Source organism: Oncorhynchus mykiss, chromosome 1, assembly GCF_057628025.1.
Source record: "Oncorhynchus mykiss isolate SJ-2025 chromosome 1, ASM5762802v1, whole genome shotgun sequence".
NCBI lineage: Eukaryota > Metazoa > Chordata > Actinopteri > Salmoniformes > Salmonidae > Oncorhynchus > Oncorhynchus mykiss.
The window spans coordinates 77,493,994-77,516,189 of NC_143022.1; the positions used below are offsets into that span (position 1 = coordinate 77,493,994).

General features: G+C 38.9%; 1 protein-coding gene and 1 long non-coding RNA gene across 9 annotated transcripts in view; one reads left to right on the forward strand and one right to left on the reverse strand.

Annotated features, from left to right (window-relative positions):
* Nucleotides 1-876: 876 nt before the first annotated feature.
* On the reverse strand, nt 877-11,927 carry LOC149985648 (uncharacterized). Its single transcript, XR_016497199.1, has 2 exons — nt 11,743-11,927; nt 877-1,427 (listed from the first exon to the last, which is right to left on the reverse strand). It is a non-coding gene; the product is annotated as an uncharacterized LOC149985648 (long non-coding RNA).
* ebf3a (EBF transcription factor 3a) overlaps nt 11,744-22,196 on the forward strand; it is a 73,357-nt gene continuing 62,904 nt past the window's right edge. For 4 of the 8 annotated variants that reach the window (XM_021611341.3, XM_021611357.3, XM_090240621.1 and 1 more), the window contains exons 1-6: nt 11,904-12,625; nt 12,882-13,038; nt 13,314-13,377; nt 13,651-13,706; nt 15,353-15,426; nt 17,092-17,160. In XM_021611341.3, the coding sequence (XP_021467016.1) occupies nt 12,495-12,625; nt 12,882-13,038; nt 13,314-13,377; nt 13,651-13,706; nt 15,353-15,426; nt 17,092-17,160 (551 nt within the window). In that variant the 5' untranslated portion in view covers nt 11,904-12,494. Of the gene's footprint in view, nt 12,626-12,881; nt 13,039-13,313; nt 13,378-13,650; nt 13,707-15,352; nt 15,427-17,091; nt 17,161-22,196 lie in introns of all 8 variants that reach the window. The other 4 variants (XM_021611351.3, XM_021611371.3, XM_021611347.3 and 1 more) reach the window with 2 other exon arrangements.

Here is a 22,196-nt window from a genome sequence, read left to right on the forward strand (position 1 = left end):
ACGTCAATGATCTTCAGGTCGGGGCTCTAGAAAGAGGCCCTAATTCCCAACTTGGAATTCTGAGTTGGATGATCTTTCAAAACATATTGTCCTAGTCGGAGCTAATTTTTTTCGGAGTTCCCAGTTGCCTTGAACTCACTGACATCGGAGATTACCCAGTTCCGAGTTTCCAATTGTTTCGAACGTGTCTGAAGTTATGCTGGATTGACAGCATGGCCAATGTATTCAACCTTTTCTGGCCCATAGAATGTTTATCCTTTTAAGCTTGGAAAAGAGACCCTTAAGCCCTTGGACCACCCTCTCCACCGAATAGCAGGCAGGGGAAGCAAAATAGTGATTGCTTTTCAACGCTTGCAGTTAGCCACTAATTCCTTCCAAACCATTCATTATTGAATTTGCAATTTCCAACTTGTCGTGTAATGTTTATGTCCAATGGCCGATAAGCACAGATACTGTACTTTTTATCTATCATTTATCTTCATATAACAAGGATTGAAAAGGATTTGCCAGTAGATTGTGAACTTGATTTATGATGACTGCTTGTGTAGATTGCTAGCTAAGATTTTGAAAGTATGATGTTGATATGATCAGTCCAATCAAAGCTGTAGATATAAATTGATTTGATGTCATTTTATCTGTGGTCAATGACCTTGATCTTTCTTGGATGGGCACTTCTAATGTAAAGCACCCAAGGGGGTTTGAACTTTCTAGCTTTCCCTCTAGATGTTGCAGTAATATAGTGTCCCCATGAGTAACAGAACACTGAGCCAATCACAGCACAACTAGAGAAGGTTACCAACCCCTATGCTCTGTATTTTCCGCTGGTGCCCCTTCAGCTCAGATAGACTTACTCAACAAAGAAAAAAAGAGACCATGTTTGTATGCAGCTTTATTATTATTTATTATTTATTAACTCAATACAATCTTTTTTACATTGTTTGCAAACTGGTATGTGAGACACGTATTAATGCAAAAGTACCATGCAAAACAGGCAACAAAAAATAACAAATATATACAGTACCAGTCGAAAGTTTGGACATACCTACTCATTCCAGGGTTTTCCTTAATTTTTTTTCACTATTTTCTACATTGTAGAATAATAGTGAAGACATCAAAACTATGAAATACCACATATGGAATAATGTAGTAACAAATAAGTGTTAAACAAATAAAAAAATGTTTTATATTTGAGATTCTTCAAAGTATCATCAGATTCTTCAAAGTACCCTTGCCTTGATGACAGCTTTGCACACTCTTGTCATTCTCTCAACCAGCTTAACCTGGAATGCTTTTCCAACTGTCTTGAAGGAGTTCCCATATATGCTGAGCACTTGTGGAGGCCAGGTCATCTGATGCAGCACTCCATCACTCTCCTTCTTGGTCAAATAGCCCTTACACATCCTGGAGGTGTGTTTTGGGTCACTGTCCTGTTGAAAAACAAATGGTAGTCCCACTAAGCACAAACCAGATGGGATGGTGTATCACTGCAGAATGCTTGGTACCATGCTGGTTAAGTGTGCCTTGAATTCTAAATAAATAACTGAGAGTGTCACCAGCAAAGCACCCCCACACTATCACACCTCCTCCTCCAAGCTTTATGGTGGGAACCACACATGCGGAGATCATCCGTTTACCTACTCTGAGACTCACAAAGACACAGCGGTTGGAACCCAAAATCTCAAATTTGTACTCATCAGACCAAAGGACAGATTTCCACCGGTCTAATGTCCATTTGTTGTGTTTCTTGGCGCAAGAAAGTCTATTCTTATTTTTGGTGTCCTTTAGTAAGGGTTTCTTTGCAGCAATTTGACCATGAAGGCCTGATTAAGCAGTCTTCTCTGAACAGTTGATGTTGAGATGTGTGTGTTACTTGAACTCTGTGAGGCATTTATTTGGGCTGCAATTTCTGAGGCTGGTAACTCTAAGGAACTTATCCTCTGCAGTAGAGGTAACTCTGGGTCTTACTTTCCTTTTTTAAATGTTTATATAACCAGGCAAGTTAGTTAAGAACAAATTCTTATTTACAATGATGGCCTACCCTTGCCAAACACTAATCCGGATGACACTGGGCCAATTGTGCGCCACCCTATGAGACTCCCAATCACGGCCAGTTGTGATACAGCCTGAAATCGAATCAGGGTCTGTCGTGACACATCTAACACTGAGATGCAGTGCCTTAGACCACTGTGCCACTGGGAGCACCCGGCGGTCCACATAAGAGCCAGTTTCATCATAGCGCTTGATGGTTTTTGCGACAACACTTGAAGACAATGTCTTAAAGTAATGATGGACTGTCGTTTCTCTTTGCTTATTTGACCTGTTCTTGACATAATATGGACGTGGTCTTTTACCAAATAGGGCTATCTTCTGTATACCACCCCTACCTTGTCATAACACAATTGATTGGCTCAAACGCATTAAGAAGAAAGAAATTCCACAAATTAACATTTAACAAGGCACACCTGATAATTGAAATGCAATCCAGGTGACTACCCCATGAAGCTGGTTGAGAGAATGCCAAGAGTGTGCAACGTTGTCATCAAGGCAAAGGGTGGCTACTTTGAAGAATCTCAAATATGACATACATTTTGATTTGTTTAACACTTTTTTGGTTACTACATGATTCCATGTGTTATTTCATAGTATTGAAGTCTTCACTATTTTTTCAACAATGTAGAAAACAGTAAAGATAATGAATCCCTGGAATGAGTAGGTGTATCCAAAATTTTGACTGGTACTGTATGCACAGTATTTTTAGATTAATCTACTTTTACTTTATGCCTTTTGTTAAGTTTTACGATTGTGTTTTTGTTTTCGTGCATTCTGCGCTTTGAAGATCATTCAAAAAACAACAAATGTTGAAACGTTCCCATCTTATTAGAGGGAAAATTCGTAAAACTTTAACCTGCACCCCTCTCCCCATTCTGTTCCATCATACTTTTTAGATCTGCTGGAAATGGATGATGTGTACAAACCTTTGACTGGTACTGTATATATATATATATTTGGCTAAACAGCTGGGGCTTAAAACAGCTGCCCTGAATGATGGGTCGCCACTGGGCCTGTGTATGTCACATGGTAATCGTAGCCTCTTTTCCCAGAGCCTTCATAGCGATAAAGGGCCAGTGCAGTTAAAAACGTGATTTTCCTGTTTTGTTTTTGGTGATATTTCCACACTATGAGGTCGAAATTACACTTAGACTGATGATAAACAAAAGTATACACCTCACACACATTGTTAAGGGCTTAAAAAAAGAAGACACCTATACCATTTCAGATATAGAGTTGGAATATATTCAATTTTGAGTTTGCATCCCAATATTACACTTTATATACATCACAGAAGACTGAAATTGCCTTGACATAGAAACATAAAAAAATTTAAAAAATCTTTATTAATTATGAAATTATGGAAGATATTAATAATATTCCCCACATGATGCCAAAGAGGGCGCATATGGTCATTGACTGCAGCAAAGGGTTTTAAGATCATCATTAGAACCTTCTTACTATGAATCTTTAGTAGCCAAAATGTTTCCCAGAGCCTTCCTTAGTAACTGGATCTTAAAAAGCTTTGCACATCTATGAGTGATCCAGACCACTCGTAGAACAGACAAAGTGTGTCATTAGCCTCTTTTTTGCCCCTCCGCGTCACTTTATTCACAGAAGATATCACTAAACATAGAATCAAGATGTTTAGGCTATCTGTCTGACTGTGACTGCTAAAAACTTCAGAAAGAAGTTGACTACAAATACAAAGTTGCCAAAGTATTTGCAATTGTTACAAACAAGTGAAGGAAAAATTATGCTTCAAATGAAAACTGAGATGACTGCATTAAAAGATACATGCATACATATTGAAATCAATTTCATGTTAATTGAATTGAGTTCTATTTTATGACTAGGCTACCAGTGGCTTAATTAGGCCTGGTCTTCCGGGGCTACAGTCCAGAATTGTTTTGGTTCAGCCTTGAACCTTTTGATGGTCGAATTTTGAAATTGCAGGCTGTATATGATATGATAATATGATAAGATATATTATATAACGTCCCATCACAGCATATCACTTACATGCTAGGCGGTATGCCATAGAGAAAAACCGACCACCACTTTGTGACTGTCGTGGTTTCAGCATTACTTTACTGAAAACTGTGTGTCTCTAGCCCAAACTGTTCAAAAGATATGATACATTTGACCGAGTTATGATGTTTCTTTCTATCGCGAATTTGCGGGAAACATTTGATAAATAAACCATGTCCAGGGCCATTTTAAAACTAGGCTACTAGCGAACAAACAAACGTGTTCAGCCATGTTACCTTAATAGGTAACAATCTGGTAACTGGACAAGCACAAATGTGGTTTAAGATGGCACATGGAGAAAGAAATTGTGAACCCAAATGTTTTATCCTAGTGGGGGAAGTGGGAAAAAATAAATAGACTTAATTTGGGTTGGCTGTAGTCCTGGTAGATTTAGGTTATGCCATGTTGTCTTCAGGAGATATTCTGTTTAATTTATGTCTTTCACATTAGCTGATGTAAGTCAGTGGAACAGTTCCTATTCCTTATGATGGGCTATCATATTAGGCTATAGGAAAATCAGTGTGCTTGTCAGCAAGAACAGTACTGTTATTCCTCATACTTTTATTATTCCTCTTCAACCCAATTTTGCTGGCGTAACTACTTATTTGAAATCTAATATGACTACTTACGAGAGGCTATGCATTTTTGTCGGCATTCACTAGGTAGGCTATGTATGTCAAGGACATGTTGATTGTAAGTATAAAAAAAGGAGAATAGGCTATATTGAAATGCATATTAACTCAATTATTTTCTCATTTTAGTAGTGGGCACAAGCTGCTAGGCAGAAATGGCAAGGGAACTCTCAATAGCTCATAAACAGAAAAGATATTGCCTATGTATTGTAAGATGACAAGTATCTGCCACTAGTCAGACTCAACCACCTTTATATTTTTCTTGTGACTTGGAGAAACGAATAGTCATAGCATGAACATTTTCAAACCCCCTGCACTTGAGAAGAATACCCCCCCCCCCCCCCGCCCATGATTTTCATCAAGCCTTGTTTTAAAGGGATAGTTCGCCCACATGAATCAATGAATCTTTTAATTTTACAAAATTCTTAGTAGATCTAATCTCTCATATTTCTTCATAAAGTGCACCAGATTGATGTACTTAGCTGTTGAAATTGAAATTGTATTTTTTTTTACGGGGGAGGATTCCCCTCGCCTGGAACCCCCCCCCCCCCCCCCCCCCCCACACACACACACACACAATGATGTTCCCCATCTGTGAGTTAGTGCATTATCATTGGGTAAGTATAATAAGCCGAGTCAATAGCCCATTTGCAGCCATAGGTGGTAATATCTCTCTAGGAGCTGATTCATTGTCAGTATTGTGGAGTATTTATAATGTTAAAGTGAGATTTGAATGGAGGAAGCTGATCTGAGAGCAGCGCTGCTTTTCTTTCTTCTTATCAGTATCAACATGACCCTGGGCCTTGTTTCTCACAGCCATCGTATCGTTAAGATCATCACTCGAACAATTTTAAGATGTATCTTTAGTATCCGATCTGTTTCCCAGAGCCTTAGTTAGTAACGTTGCTCTTAAAAACATTTGAACATTAATGAGTGATCCAGGGTCTCGTTTCCCAATTGCAATTTAACTTAAGCATTTTGATGATTGTACCAGTTATATCTTTATTTATGTGGTAACTTTTTAAGAGTGTTTCCCAAACAAGCATGGAATAGCATCCTGGACTCAGGGGTAGAGGTAACATAGTGAATGTAAATTAGTATTTGTTACGCTTTGTATGGTATGTATTAATTTGTGGATTCCATCATCCATTTCGTATGATATGTTACGAATTGCAATTCGTACAAAATATGTTACAAATTTGCAAAACATGATATGTTATGAATTCCAATGTGTTGCGGCTAGCCTTAGCTAGGTGGCTAATGCGAACGTTATCTAAGTGGCTAACGTTAGCTAGGCTAGGGGTTAAGATTAAGGTTAGGAGTTAGGTTAAATGGGTTAAGTAACCTATTTTATGTGACATATACTAATTTGAGTGTCCGAGATTTACTTTAAACTACTATCTTAAGTCTAGTCTATAGGGTATGGTTTCCCAAAAGCATCTTAAGGCAAAATTAATCGTTAAAACCTTCATAGCAGCATCTTTAAATCTCTGAGCTGTTCCCCAAAACCTTTGAATTTAACGTTGGTCTTGAAAATGCTCCTAACGCCTGCCTCATACCACTTGTAGAACAGCCATGGGCGTTGTTAGACACTTTTTACCCTCCCGCGTCACTTTATACACAGAAACAAATGGTTTATCCATCTCAATGTGACTGCTGATAACTTCAGAACAAAGTTGACTACAAATATACATAGTTGCAGATGTCTTTGCAATCAAAACAAACAAGCGACTTGTAAAAATAAAAACCGAGATGGCTGCATTAAAATATAAACAGCAGGCCTAGGCTATTGGCCAATTTCAATCATATTGGCCAATTTCAATCTCATGTTCAATCAATGGAGTTCTATTTTGCTTCTTGTAGGCTACTGTCTGTAATTTGTCTCAATATACTTAATGATGTGTAGCCTAACGTGCTCAATGATGTGCCAAATCGGTGATTTAGTGCATTCATTGGGTAAGCGTTATAATAAGCCGCCTGAATATTTCCAGCCATATGTGGTAATATCTCTCTAGGAGCTGATCCATCGTCAGTGTTGTGAAATAATTATGATGTTATTAAGGTAAATTTGAGTAGAGGCTGATCCGAGAGCAGCGTTGCTTTTCTTTAGATCCTATCAGTATTGGTACATGGTCTAACAACGCACATAGCGAACGTTTGGGAAACACTTAAAAAGTTGTCTCGTAAATAACGATGCAACTAGTACAATCATCGTAATGTTTAAGATACATCGCAACTAGGAAAGGAGGCCCTGGTCTGGTGATAAACAGAGTACCCGAATAGACTCCTATTATGAGCGTTCATAGAGTGCCGTAAGAATCTTCCCTGAAAACTCTCAATTCCTTCCTAAAATCCTTGACAATTTCGCAGACTCCTGTAGGTGGGGCAATATCACCGTCGAACAACTAGTCAATCAAGTGGCTCAATGAGCGAAACAAAGATCTCTAGATTCAGAGGGAACATGGCAGCATATCTTTGGCGTGAGGACTGTCAATTATTTGCTGGCATGCATTTATTTCCATGTTCTCGATTGGCAATGGCAGTTACAATTGCCATGTAAAATGGTTAAGTCTGAGTTTTTCATTGTTTATTGCAGATGATTAAAAACTGATTTGAAGTAGGCTGGTACCTATATCATATTCATTACTCTTTATAAAGAAATCGAAATAACTGAAAGGACAACTTTGTTGTGTGACACTTTCAGATGTAGGGTCTAGGCATATACTTCTAGTGATGGGAATTTTACAATGGATTTTAGAACGGTGTAAATGTGGAATGGTCATGCTGTTTTTTTTGGCCTCAATTTCCAGGGGATATTTTAGATGTTAATAGCCCTGAAGTGGTCTCGGTTTCTTATTTAATTTATCTTGCCGTTTTAAAATGTGAATTGCCCGCAGTCTGCGCCGCGAGGCTCTAACCGCGCAGCAACTCTCATCATTTCCAGCAGAATGGAAATGCAAATTGTGTGCGCGGCCAATGCCCTTGACAGAACTCACCATTGCATACAATTAACAAGACAACTCTCACTCAAGTTGGTGACGAAAATGTGAACTCGTGGTATCACTGTAAAATGCTATATAATAATAATAAAAATAATACATTTTACACTTAAATCGTCTCAATAAATTGCTCAGATTTTAGATTAAATCAAACTTGCAGTGCACATTTTACGCTCATAAAGCCCATGTTTTCACGTTGTAAAATAAAATTGTCAAATATTTTGGTGTGTTGAAATAAACTCCCCTTATAGATGCCTCCATTTTCAGTAGGAAACAGGTACTGGCAATAGTTTGTAGGCTACTCAAGGAAAGACTATTAGGCCTGTAATCGAATCCATCTTCTTTTGCATACAATTGCATTGGTTCAAACTCTTCTCATTCTGTTGGCGTGAAAAAAATAATATTCGATTAATTTCATCACTGAGGAGAACAGATGCCCTCAATCGACAGAATGTCTCTATTTTAACCAACGAGGGGCGCTGTCTATCAACTCCTTTTGCGTCTCCACATGTGACTTCAGATACACTGAGTGTACAAAACATTAGGAACATGACAATGACTGACCAAGTGAATCCAGGTGAAAGCTATGATCATTTATTGAGGTCACTTGTTAAATCCACTTCATTCGGTGTATATGAAGCAGAGGAAACAGATTAAATACGTTTTTTAAGCCATCAGACAATTGAGACATTGATTGTGTGTGCCATGCAGAGGGCCAATGAGCAAGACAACAATATTGAAGTGCCTTTAAAAGGGGTATGGTATTAGGATTTGATTTGATTTGATTCAGAGGTGTCAGGCGCACTGATTTGAGTGTGTCAAGAACTGCAACGCTGCTGGGTTTTTCACGCTCAACAGTTTCCCGTGTGTATCAACAATAGTCCAGCACCCAAAGGACATCCAGCAAACTTGCGAAAACTGTGCGAAGCATTGGAGTCAACATGGGCCAGCATCCATGTGGAACCTTGTAGAGTCCATGCCCTGACGAATTGAGGCTGTTCTGAGGGCAACATTGGGTGCAACTCAATATTAGGAAGATGTTCCTAATTTGTTGTACACTCAGTCTATGTTCCTCTAATTTCTCTGTAAAATGCTGCATAGCCAATACTTGTTGTTTTTATGCTAAACTAAGTATTTAAAACATTTGGGGAAACGGCTCAGAATGTGGTTTTCAAATGTCTGAAATGTATGCCTAGATGTAGACCCAATGCGTTTTTCGTTATGCCATTCAGTGTATTTTTTATGAGTACATTTTTTCTTGTCTTTCATAATATTGTACTTGTGTTTTTATTATATCTGCCTATGTTACTCATTTGTGTCATATCAGATTGACTTTTAAACAGAGGCTACATGAAGTCTACACAATCTAAGGCAAATAATGATGTTACAAGTGACATTTCTGTAAGGAGTTTGATTCGTATGACCTATTTAGCCAATACAGCAATAAAGAACAGGCCGATGTGTGAACTCCTTGCAACTCTGAAATGAATTTTCTATTTCACATTCAGAAACCAGTTGATAAAGACACACATTTGTAGTAAAATAAATGCGTATCATGCATAGACTATATTTATCTTTCGAATCAAATTCATACCTGGGTTGTTTACTATATTTGACACTAGGCTTTTTGATCACAAAATAGTGAATTGTGCATGGCTTTTGTAAATGTGCATTAGGCCTACATTCATTTTTTATAATAAAAACGCTGAAAGTTCACAAAAGTGGCTTATCCGTGAATCAATCAAGTTAAAACATGATGGCTAATCAGTGAATGTGATTATAATAGTTTTCGTTTTCGTCCATAGTCTTCAGGACAGCTGGGCAGCGGGCGTCTGATTGACTTTGCCTTGACATCTGGGAGGCCCTCTGGCCTGTGGCATGCGCATCGGCTGATGTCGCCATTTACATGCAAATTTACGGAGATCATGAGGGCCTGGCCCCGTATATTCGTACAAAAAAGAAGACGTCACCATCAACTGTGGAGACTCGTTCCTTCGAGACGGGAGGTCTTAGTCACAAGGCACAAAAGAGCCACGCGCCAATGATCTGAAGACATCCAGCCTCATCACCATGTTAGCTTTTTGGTAATCTAATAATATATATTTTTTAATGAGAATTGCAATATGATCAAAAATATAGGCCATGATGAATATGCTTGGGAGCAAACAACTGATGCACTTCCAGGAATCTTGTTTTCACTTACGTTCAATGTGGCTGGCCCATATATGCTACAATTAACTTTTTTCGATGCAGAAATAGTTGTGGCCTATGTGGCAAGTTGATTAAGACCAATTGATTGATATAAATAATAGATCAATAATAGATATCAGATTCTTCATCCGTAAACGTGTAGTGTTATCAAATGGGAGATCAACAAACAACATAATTTTATTTGGAACGTGTGATTGTAATATTCTCCTAATGATGGCGAGCGCATTTTCCACGCTGTATGCCCACCATGCAGATGATCCCGGAGAATGAGCCGAGACGGATTCAGGCTCCTCGCCTGTGTGTGGAGCAGCTGACTGCCTCTCGCCACGTCCAGATGGCTTCTGAACACAGATTTGCATTCATTTTCCTCTAATATCTTCTGAAATAGCGGGGCAGCTGCATTTGTTGTCAAATACGGTTTAAAGCCTCCTTTCAGGACAGCATCGTTACCTACGTGACGGGTGTGGAGATCCATTTTCCCTCTCAAGTCAACAGTATCAGATCTAAGAGGATTTGTCTCAACGTCTCCTAATTTGATAATCAGATTTCAATCGAATTGGTGCGTGTAATTAGGGGTTAAGTTCTAATAAACGACTGAAGCCATGTTACAAAAAAAACCAGTATGGCTAGGCCAAAGTTCTGTAAAGAAAGATAGGTTGGCAATCTCAAATGAACAGACAAATTTGCTCCGTTCTGCTCCCCAGCCTGTTTTATATTTGTGTTCATAGAAGAATGACAGTAAAAAATTAAAAATGAACTGGTAAATGGGCATTTACTTGCTTGTCTGATCAAAATATGTACTGTCCATACATTTTAAAACATTTAATTTTAACGCATGTATAAGGATATATATCTTATTATGCGGAGAGGCAATAAGGCAATAGATCTTGAAAGAGGTGAAAGCAACAGCTTATTATTCACTTATCTTTGGCAGCAGCTATTAACCCTCAACACCAGATAGATTGCTGAGGATACATCTCTTCCTCTCTCCTCCCCCCATTCCCTCCCCCTCCTTCACATATTCACCCTCAATAAGGTGAAGGGTTTTCTGAAGCTATGGCTCGGACATTGGCTCTCCTCCAATTCATCAAAACATTATACTACTTATGACTCCTACTGTCACGAGATGAAAATATGACACGATACCTTATTGTCCCCGATAATGTTTAATACAAGGCGATCCGGATCTTGTTTACATTAGAGGTCAGGGAATATAAATGGAATGAAATTGCACTGTTTGTTTTCCTGATATGTTTTCCTGATTCATAATATAATTTGGAACATACCCTAAATGAGTGGTGGTAATTTCCCAAACTCATTATCCACTTTCATTATTCTTATCATTTTGTTTGATAAAAACTTTTAATATCTGCGTCGCAGTAGATTAATTAAAACACAGTCAGTTTACCTACTCGGCCTTATTCGAGATTCTTAGTCGATGTCGTTTTCGATTAAATATAGGCTACATTTGAGATTAAACAAAGATATGACACGAATTTCAATATTTTAATCTAAAACATGATTTATGTAGGCCTAACATATGGGCCTATTAAATATTTTCGTTAGCTTAGCACACATTAGTGAATTCTCTGCCGGCCATGTCAATCGTATGTGTCATAATACTCCCAATTAAATAACCTAATTAAAACATGAAAATGCTTAATTACAAATCTTCTGAAAAATATAATGTACCATAATTTAAGCAAGCGTTCACAATAGACAAATGACCATTACAGGAATAGCTTTTTAATATAGTGAATGGATGTTGTGTGACGGTCACACCTCGTTGGATTCATATCATTGAAAAAAAATCAACTCACCACATTGCAAGAGGAAAGTAGAGCGAGTGTTCTCAGGTTGCTTCTAGGCTATACTCGTATAGTATAGCGCCAAAGCATGACAGGAACAGTCAGAGCTCCATATATGGTAAAAGCTACGCCCCATGAGCGTCATATTCTGACAGAGCCTCTCCCGTGGGTTTAGAGTTTTGGCTCCCGGGAAAGATTTCAGTCCTCGGGGAAAGAGGGCTTAGTTTTGCATGTTCCCATCCATCCTGCACGACGCGAAAGGCCCCTTATCCACCTCTCCTGCGTACCGGGAACACCTCCACGGTGATCAGCTACTGCGTGTGTTTGTCTTTTGGTGAAGCAGCACCTTTCCATTTCAGGAGTGGTTTATTCAACAGTGTCCTGAAGGTTTTGATGTGGTGCTTCAAGGATGTCGCTACTTTGAGAGCATCATCCACACACAAACAACAACCATCGATTTTTTTTTTTGTCAATAAGCATAACAAAAAGAAGGAACAATAGCCTAAAAAAATCATAGTCTGTTGAACAAGTCACTTTTCCGGTCTGTGGATACCACACCAACTAAGTAGAGTACTTTGAGAATTGTTCACATCGCTGCAACCCAGGACGGACTGAAGAGGGAGGCGAGACCTGAGGACCGGGTTTTTTTCACCTTGCAAGGCTGATACCGCACTTACGACATCCCGTAAACCCTCAAGGATAACACTTTTGGACGTTTATTTACCCAATTTCACAGGAGGCTCATTGCACGTAAATTGTTCTAAATGTTCGGGATTCAGGAAACTATATCACGGGGTGGGACAACGATGAAGGAGGAACCGCTGGGTGGGCTGAATTCAGTCCGCTCATGGATGCACACAGCTGGGGTGGTTGACGCGAACACAGCCGCCCAAAGGTACGCATGCCAAATCATCTGATTTTCTCACGCATTTTTCATATCGACCCTCAATACCCTGTATCAATTACGGTCTCCCAATGCACCCCATTCGACTCTCCTCTCTTTCATTACATCATATTACCCCTATTGTAACAAATCAAGAAATCTCTCGTACTCTAACGTGCTTCCACGTCTTCACTGTTTTCATCAGCTCCACCATCTATCCCCCGTGTCTGATACTTAACCGATATGGTCTCTTGTTTTCTCCCCGCAGCGGTGTTGGCTTGGCGCGGGCACACTATGAAAAGCAGCCGCCTTCCAACCTCAGAAAATCCAATTTTTTCCATTTCGTCCTGGCACTGTACGACAGACAGGGTCAACCCGTTGAGATTGAAAGGACAGCTTATGTGGACTTTGTGGAGAAAGATAAAGTAAGCGCTGCATGAGAATATAATTTATTGAATTTCATAATCTGTACTTTGAAATTAACTTGATGTATTTAGAGATGTGTGTGGGTCAGTAAGGCAGGTCACGTGCAATATCGACGTTTTTAACCCCATTCGTCGATGACAGGAGAGTGGTTGTCAGAGCTAAATCTTATTTTTGACAAATTATACATTTTAAATGATGAAATATCAGACAGTTAGATATATAGATAGATATTTTATTTTCAACTCACCATCATCTCATTGTTGATTGTTTTCAGGAACCAAACGGTGAAAAAACGAACAATGGGATCATTTACAAAGTACAGTTGTTGTACAGCAATGGTGAGTGAAACAATTATTTTCATCAATTCAGTATAACCCAAAAGATAAAGGCTATAAATAATAATAAGGATAATAATAATTTACAATCAATTTATTTGCTAAATAATTATTTATATTTACAGGTAAAATTATGTATTATGAATTATGTATTATTATAGTTTTAGAAATGATCTCGGTTAAAAACAAACAAATATTTTTTGGGGTCATCAAATGTACATCTCATAGCCTTTACAGCCCTACCTCTGTTTTAACTTGGCATATTTGTTCCCCCAGGCGTCAGAACAGAACAGGATATTTTCATACGGTTAATCGATTCCATGACGAAGCAGGTATAAGCTACTGTTACTCATATATTCATACAGCTTGCTTACGCTAGAGACATTGCTTCTAAACTTCACCTGGATTCTTCACGCATGCATACTATAGGCTAGGCCTATATGCATTGACTGAAATTGCATTATAGACAGCGTGTAGACATATAGCATGTTTTTGCGCAACTCTTAAGTAAGAATTAATCAAGCACTAAGTTACCATAAGCTTAGTCTGCAATTGTGTGCCTATACAATATAAATTGATGGTTTGTAATGCTGGTGCTTTCTGCCGATACGGATAAAGTGTATCAATAGGATAATACATAAACGTTTTTTGTTTACACATGAGATATCATAGGCTATTGTGTAATAAAGTAGGCTATTTTATTGTTTTGGAGTTACAAGTAGGCCCAAGTCATGTTTACTTGTTGAGTCCCTTATTCTAATCTGTGACTTTTAGGCATGTTGCTAGGCTTGACCCATATTAGGCTAAACATAACTAGGCCTAATGTTTGGAAGGAGATTCTGAAATAGCTCCTGTAGTTAAAGCATTTCCATTCTTATAAGAATTCTCGAAATTACACCCCTAATCCCCTTACATTAAGGTAACTACACATCTGTAAGAGGCCTTATCTGATATTTTTCAACCATGGTGGTTGTTATTACTACTAATTTACCGAGGGTTACAGCAGATCATCTGAATAGAGCCGTTAAAGCTTCCACCACTCAGAGGGAAAATTCCTCTGCGAATGATCCGAATCAATGACGCAGAACAAGCAGTTTATGGATTTCTATGTTTCTGCAGCTGCAAATAGCGACATAAATCAAATCAATATAGATAATCGCACAGTGCTCAACAAATAAAAACAGAGCCATCAAAAAAGTAAAGTGGGGTTCAATCCCAGTAAGAATATGACGTCAACATTTCAGAGTGTAATTGTGTATTTTTTCCTCCTAATCATAGAGGCCCCACTTTTAATTCAAAATGTCTTAATTTAATAAGTAAGTGCTATACTGAAAATATGGCAAGTTACAGTGCCGTATAATATGCCAGGTAGCCTAGTTCACTAAAGGGGAGCAAAGTGCCTCTCTTCAAAATAGAGGGAGGGAGGAACCGAGGGAGCGAGAGCGGCACAACTGATAGCTGCACACCATCTGTTTCAGCCAATGCTTAAAAATTACTCAACCGTACTGCCAGACACCGCTTTTTATCCACGGAAAGATCATTGTTAGCAGCTCAAAATAAACAACAGATTGCCCATTAACACTTTCCCCCAAATATCCACAGATTATAACCATATTGATGACACTTCATTGAAACTTCCCATATAAAGCTTATTCACATAGGCAATGTGTTATTACAAAAATATATAATAATACTAATACTTACAATAATAATACATATTATTATCTGCTATTATCATTTGACAGACATTGTAACATGTTATCATTTTCGTGCTTTTGCAACATTACACTTGTTGTTTTTTTCCACCAATAACAATATAGCCTATTTGTTTTTTGGACTCAATTGTTTTTGATTATTCGGTTTTATTAAACATAATGCCCTTTATATTTAGGCTACTATAAAGTTGATTATATACAGTGGCTCATGTATTCAGATATTTAATGTAGACTACACATTTGTGTCTTTATTTTTTCCAAAGGCGATTATATATGAGGGTCAAGACAAAAACCCTGAAATGTGCAGATGTCTTCTTACACACGAAATTATGTGCAGGTAAGTGTTGCTTTTTTCCCTCCACGAACTCAAAGCTGTTGAAGAAGTATACAGTTATACATTTTCTCCCCATACTTGTTTATTGTATTGGCATATGACACGGAATAGGCCTACAAGGAGTGGAATACAAACAGACTGGTACCCGGCTAGTTGTAGCCTACAGGGCCTCTTAGTGAATCTATTAGTCTGATGCCAGCGAGTCTGCGCCTCAAAACATGGAGTCAAGTCTTGGTTGATCCCACATATCATCAGTGACCAGCGTGCTTATTAAGCGTCATTTAACCACGCAAATCTCAAGGTCTCATGTGTCATGTTCCTCTGCTATTCAACGGTCATTGATACTAAAAGGAAAAACGTATTTTGTTGTTATTGTTGAGCTCAGCGTGAGCTCTGTGAGCTGTTACTGAATTCGGATACTCTCGGTTAACCTTTCTTTTGTTGCACCGGCGCATTGTTAAAGTTTTTGAGAGCAAGTGCACCGACCGAGAACTGAGAATGATTAGCCTTAAAACATTTTTTTTTAAACTCGTCACTCATACAACATTTTATACATGCATCTATCACTTATTTGCGAGGCGTGGAATTTGGTGCGCTCTAGATATAATCTTACTGTCAGTGTCAAAGAGAAAGTGTATTCTGTAGTGGGAGGCAGGTAGCCTATAGCAATAACCTAAAGGTCGCTGGTTCGTATCCCAGAGACGACTAGGTGAAACATCTGTGGATGTGCCCTTGAGCAAGGCACTTAACCCTAATTGCTCCTGAAATTCGCTCTGCATAAGTGTGTCTGTAAAATGTAATAAGACTTACTGAAGGCTATCATCATTAAAGAGGCCATGAGGTTATAAGTAGCCTATAGGCCTGCTCCATGAGAGTATTCTTCTGATCTTTTTTGCTCTGGTAAAACATTAAGTACATTGTTGCACTAATATGCAGTATTAGAGTAAAATACACTCAACCTATCCCTGTCTACATGTTGTGGAAAATACACATCATGTAATTTGAATGATAGAATGGACTCACAGTAGCTTTTAAAATGCATTATCTTTCTTCCCTTGCCATATGGCTTTAATCAATCTCATTTAGACCTGTGGCCATTATACAAGTGTACATTTTCATTTCAAATGGGAAGCAGCAGTATATTTGTGTTTGATTTCAGGTTTAATTAAATCTCCAATCAAAGAACTGGAGGTATACTATAGGTTTAGAGAAAAGATGGTGGAAACATGTGGTGGAGGATAGATTAGTGCTTTTGAGTCCATAATTGATAAATGCCCCGCAGAAATATTGGTTGAGGGTGGCATCTTGCATCTCCCCCAGAAATAGCAGCTTGGCAATTAGAGGTAAACAAAAGCTGAAGCTGTGAAAAGTGACTCCCCTGCCTCCTGGCCCAATCCCCCTTCTACTTTCCTTCCCCTCTTTTCCAGCGCTAAGGCAAACGCTGTACCACAAAATGTGTTTTTTGCCATTTTAATTATCCATCAGAATCCATGACAGGATAGATTTAGTGTACTCTATTTCTCTATTATTTTTTGTGTTTGAATTTAACACAATGACGTGTTGCCTTAGAAGGCAGCACACATTTAGAAGGATCTAATATTTACTCTATGGTCTTATAAACAGTAACAGCCACTGTGGTGATCTCAAACACACTCTTTCTTCCCCTAGCCGGTGTTGTGATAAGAAGAGCTGTGGCAACAGGAACGAGACTCCGTCAGACCCTGTGATCATCGACAGGTAGGCCCTGCTCCATGTCTCCTTCATACTGCTGTGATTGTGATCTGTGTTAGATTCAGCTCTGTTGGGAAGTTAGTGAGCACTCCCCAGTGTTTTGGTGCCCAGGTGGGTTGACTCCAACCTTCTGGTCAACTCTACGGGAACTGTGGCTGATTGCTCTGTGAGCAGGTGAGGGAGGTCTTTCCTTTGCGCTCAGAGGGGCGGTCACCACCTGGAGAGGGGCGGTCAATCACAGGTGCATCACGCGGGGTATTCTTCTAATTAGCGAGGGGTTTATCATGATTTTTGTATCTCATCAATTTTGTTGTCTATTTAAGTAGTCATTATCCAGTGCTACGGTTGTGAGTAAAGGTGGTTAGGGCTCTGTTGTGATATAATAAGACTTTGTGGCAGTGATTTTTATCGTAACCTTTAGGTTTACAGTATGTAAAAATATATTACAGTTTTTGGATATTCAGATAACATATTCAGTGAACATAAACGGCATATTGGCTACTTACATTCCTTCCATCAAGTATTTCTGTTATTCAGACTCCTCTATCTCACGGTTGAAAAAGGACTATGTGTGCGTATGTGCGTGCCCCCGTGTCTGTAGGAGGGACTGTCCTCAGTATTGAGCCCATGTAACTCTCACCATGGAGTACGGAGAGACAGCAATGCTAATGTTTGACTAGCCGGAATCACTGTTTGTTTAGCGGAGAATGCCTGGTATCTGACAGAGGGGACAACTCTCTTATTAGTAATCAAATAGGGCTGAGCAGTTGTTGCCGCCACTCCAGAAGCTTCTCATGTATCAGGAAGTAGGAGCTGCCCAGGATGCCTGCCTGGCTGGATTACCACAGCTACTGCTTCTCTAGACACCTCTCTCTCTCTCTACTAGGAGAGCTGGTGTTCCTCTATTATGTAGGACTGGATGTAACATTACGTTCCGGCCATTATGTATGTGATTTATATTGAGCAGCTCAAGGCAACATTTATAATTCAAATAAATATATAAAGGGCTCTCATCATGTCCTTTATGAAGCTGATTGTCCAATCTATTAGTATTTATTGGATGAAATGTTCACGCAAAAACCTAAAGTATGACAGATAAACATCTCACTTATTTCCACTTCTTTAAAGTTTGCTTTGTAGTACTGCCTTGTCGCCAGGGTTGGGGAGTAACTGATTAGATGAAACCAGTTACATGTAGTCTGATTACAAAAAAAATGTAACTGTAATCAGTTACGTTACATCAAAAAAATATTGTAATCAGATTACAGGTACTTTTGAAAAACTAGATGATTACTTTTAGGATTCATTTTAAATTCAGAAAGGATGTTTGCAGAACAAAATACATTAAAACAACTTTTTGTTTTTTTAACGACATTCAATTTAGCATTGAAACAAGCAAGGTACAAGTTTAAGTTTGTTCTACCTGATTGAGTCTGACCACAAGTCAGAGACCACTATGATGACACACCAAATGTGTCTGATGGATCCTTTTTGTCTTCTTCTAATGCCTTTTAAGGAGAATGTAATCCAAAAGTAACTGAAAGTAATCAGATTACGTTACTGAGTTTGGCTAATCCAAAAGTTATGTTACTCATTAACATTTTGGACAAGTAACTAGTACCTGTAACAGATTACATTTAGAAAGAAACCCTTCCCAACCCTGCTCGCCACTTTCATTGCGTTGAGTTTCACACTCTATTATTCTTAATTCTGTGCACTAAAACATGTAACATAAGTACAATAGCCAAAATGAAAGCATGGAGAATTACCGTCAAAGAGGAAAAAAGGAGAAGCGGATGGATATTGTAAACTCAACCGGCTCAGAAAAAAGGCTCAGATTTTCATTGTGACAGGAGTGAATGGGAGTAGAGTATCCTTTTCCTCACACAATGAGCCAGTCTGTTGAATCACAAAAGCATATGTTCCTCATTAGACCCTCCCATTGTCTCCATTCCATAACTATGAGCAGATCAGTTCACCCTCCCGGACCCACACTACTTCCCATTGACTTCACACTGACTAAAGGGGGGGGTGTTCTGGAGTTTTAGGGTTTACACAAAATCACTGAAGTGTACTGTAGTGCATGCACATGTCACCCAGTTTACCATCCCGATATAGTAATTTTCAGTGAACATATAAGTGAGATTTTATGACGCCTCATTGTGTTAAACTCTCTTGCTACATCTCTCAGTTTCTCATGCAAATTGTGAGTAGCACCTGTGCTGCAGTTGCTTCTGGCTAAAAGTGATTACTTTCAATTGAAGAGACCTGAGAGTTTAGGATGTGAAAAACAGGAGAGAGGTCTGATTTTAAATCAGTAATGTCTTAGGTATCTGCCTACATTACAGTATAAAACATCTAGTTCAGCTCTGCCACATTTCCTAGAGAAACAGTAGCATTGCCCAACTGTTAAGAAACAGATTTGGAGTGAATCATGGACGGTGTTGCCTCGCTGTTACATTTTCCCAGATGGTAAGAGGGGAAAGCGCACACAGCTAGCTGGCATGTAGCAAGATATTAACTGGCGTTCCCATGGATCTGGCATATCCGACTGAGTTTGGGAAACTTATCATTCCAAATGTGTCCTATTTTCCTGTGGTCAAGCCAGACATCTGTTTACCCCATTTTCTCTCCCAGTTCGATGCAGATTTTCAGTAATTTTTTTGAAAGGAAAGAATTCTTTAAAAAAGTTTGTTAGATTTAAGCCTAACAGCTGTCACAGAGTATCAATGCTGGTGGATCTTTAAAGCTGCAATATGTAACTTTTTGGGCGACCTGACCAAATTCACATAGAAATGTGTGATATAGATCTGTCATTTTCATTGAAAGCAAGTCTAAGGAGCAGTAGATCGGTTCTATGTGCGCTATTTCAATGCTTTCCACTTTTTTGTTTTCGGTTTTGTACACCATTTTCAAACAGCTAAAAATATAATATTTTTGGTTATGGAAAATATATTTCACAGCAGTGTAGATGGTACAATGATTCTCTACACTATACTTGCTTGTTTTGTCACATAAACTGAAATTAGGCAAACTTTTGGATTTTTTGCAACCAGGAAATGGCAGAGCGAATTCTGCATATTGTATCTTTCAATATTTCATATGACTTTTGATGTCATTACATTATTCATATTTGTTTTATAGGGAAAGAAAGTAACTATTGTGTGTGTTAAGGGAAACTATAAACTGCTGGGTAAAGGCTGGTTGTTTTCTGCATTGACTGTACATTTAAAGTCTATTGTGTTCTGTGTGTCTTTGCATGCATCATTTTTCCTCTTCTAATCAGGAAATGAGAATGTTGGAAACTATGTTGGCCCTTGCAGAAACAAAAAGACGCCTACTGAATTTGGTCAATAATTGTATCACTATTGCTATGACTACAGTACTTCGCAGTTGGTTATAATCATATCTTCCCGTTAGGAAGTCAGTGGTGCAACGGATGTCACATCTATAAGCTAGTGGCGCCTTAAAGTGAGTGAGGGCGTGGGCTCATCCAGGCAGTAATTTGAGTATCGAGAGTTATAGTGATGAGGTGCCCAATATCTGATTAGCTGGTTTCCCCATTTAAAGTATGTGTAGAGCTGTGTGTGCCAAACATAACTCAATTTGTGATGACTCTCCTGCACTGCTATCGGTCTTCACTCTCCTGCATATTGACTTTGTCTTCTCCTGTGTGAAAGATTATATACATGGTCCAGGCTTACGCATGGATTTTGTAATGAGAAAGAGGAACATGCTGTTGGAAAAAAAGAGAGAAAATGACTCATTCTCTCTGTCAAAGTTCAAAGGTTGTGTATATCGCAGAGGAGATGCAGCAGATTAGGTGAGGATAGCAGAGGAGGGAGTGTGTTTTCAGAGCTCTGGCTGCCCATACATGAATTTTGAATTGAATGTATGTTCACACAGCTTAACATCCGTGTCAATTTACGCTCCCATCCAGAAAGGAGGACTGTGGACCAGACCAAATCATGTCAGCTCCGCTTATTCCAGCTTCAACCGCACTCCCTTTCACTTCCTGTCACAAAGGTCAAAGAGCGCTGACCTCTGGAGGCCGCTCAGCCACTGAATAATTCATGACATTGACTTATTATTTTTTATTTTTTCAGTCATCAGCACACATGGTTGTGCTGTGGAAGGGTTTTATTCATTTAGCTCATTTATAAAGGCCTCCACACCTGTTCACATGTTAATGCAATTACTTTTTTGGCCTAATGCAAATTTTGCACTATGTCGCTCATTAGTGCGCTGTATTTTCTAAATTACTGTGCGTTATTGTTTATTTGTGGAACACCTACGAGGTCATATCCCAGAGTGCAGTGCACTTGTTGTTGAGTTGTTTGTCAGCAACAAAAGACTCCCGGGTCGGACCATCTCATATGTGGTTTCTCTTCTCTCTACCAACAAATACGAAAATTGGTGTGGTGGTGTGTTCCCATCTGGGTTTTGCAAAACCGTGATTAACTCCCAAGCTGAACAAATGCCAGTATTTATAAGGTCAGCTTTTTGCGTTGGAAATGCTATGTAAATGAGAATCAGCGAAAGGGGACATTAAGCAAAATTAAATTCATTGTCTCCTTTAATGTCATTTACATTTTTGGCTAAGCCCTGGACTGTCAAAGAGGATTTCAGAGACCATTTTAATTACACATGAAAAAATGGGGGGTGTTCTCATAAGAGGCAGTGTTTTGATAACCTGTAAAGAGAGGTCTGTTTATGATTGATTGATGAACCACCTAAAGTAAATTACATGTTTCCACTGCATCTTCCATTGCACTATAAACTGTATGTAGTGTTAATTCACCATCCATCCACAAGTGATAATTATGCAATGCAGAGGTGCAGAGCAATGCACAGGTTGTGTTGTTGTGTTCAATACTGGAGGTGTTTCTCATGGACTCTTTGTATCATTCAGTAGAGGATTTGGACTTGGTTCGGGGATGGTGAACATGCAGTCAATTAAAGTAGCTGCCTTTGGGGAAAAACACACACACACACACACACACACACACACACACACACACACACACACACACACACACACA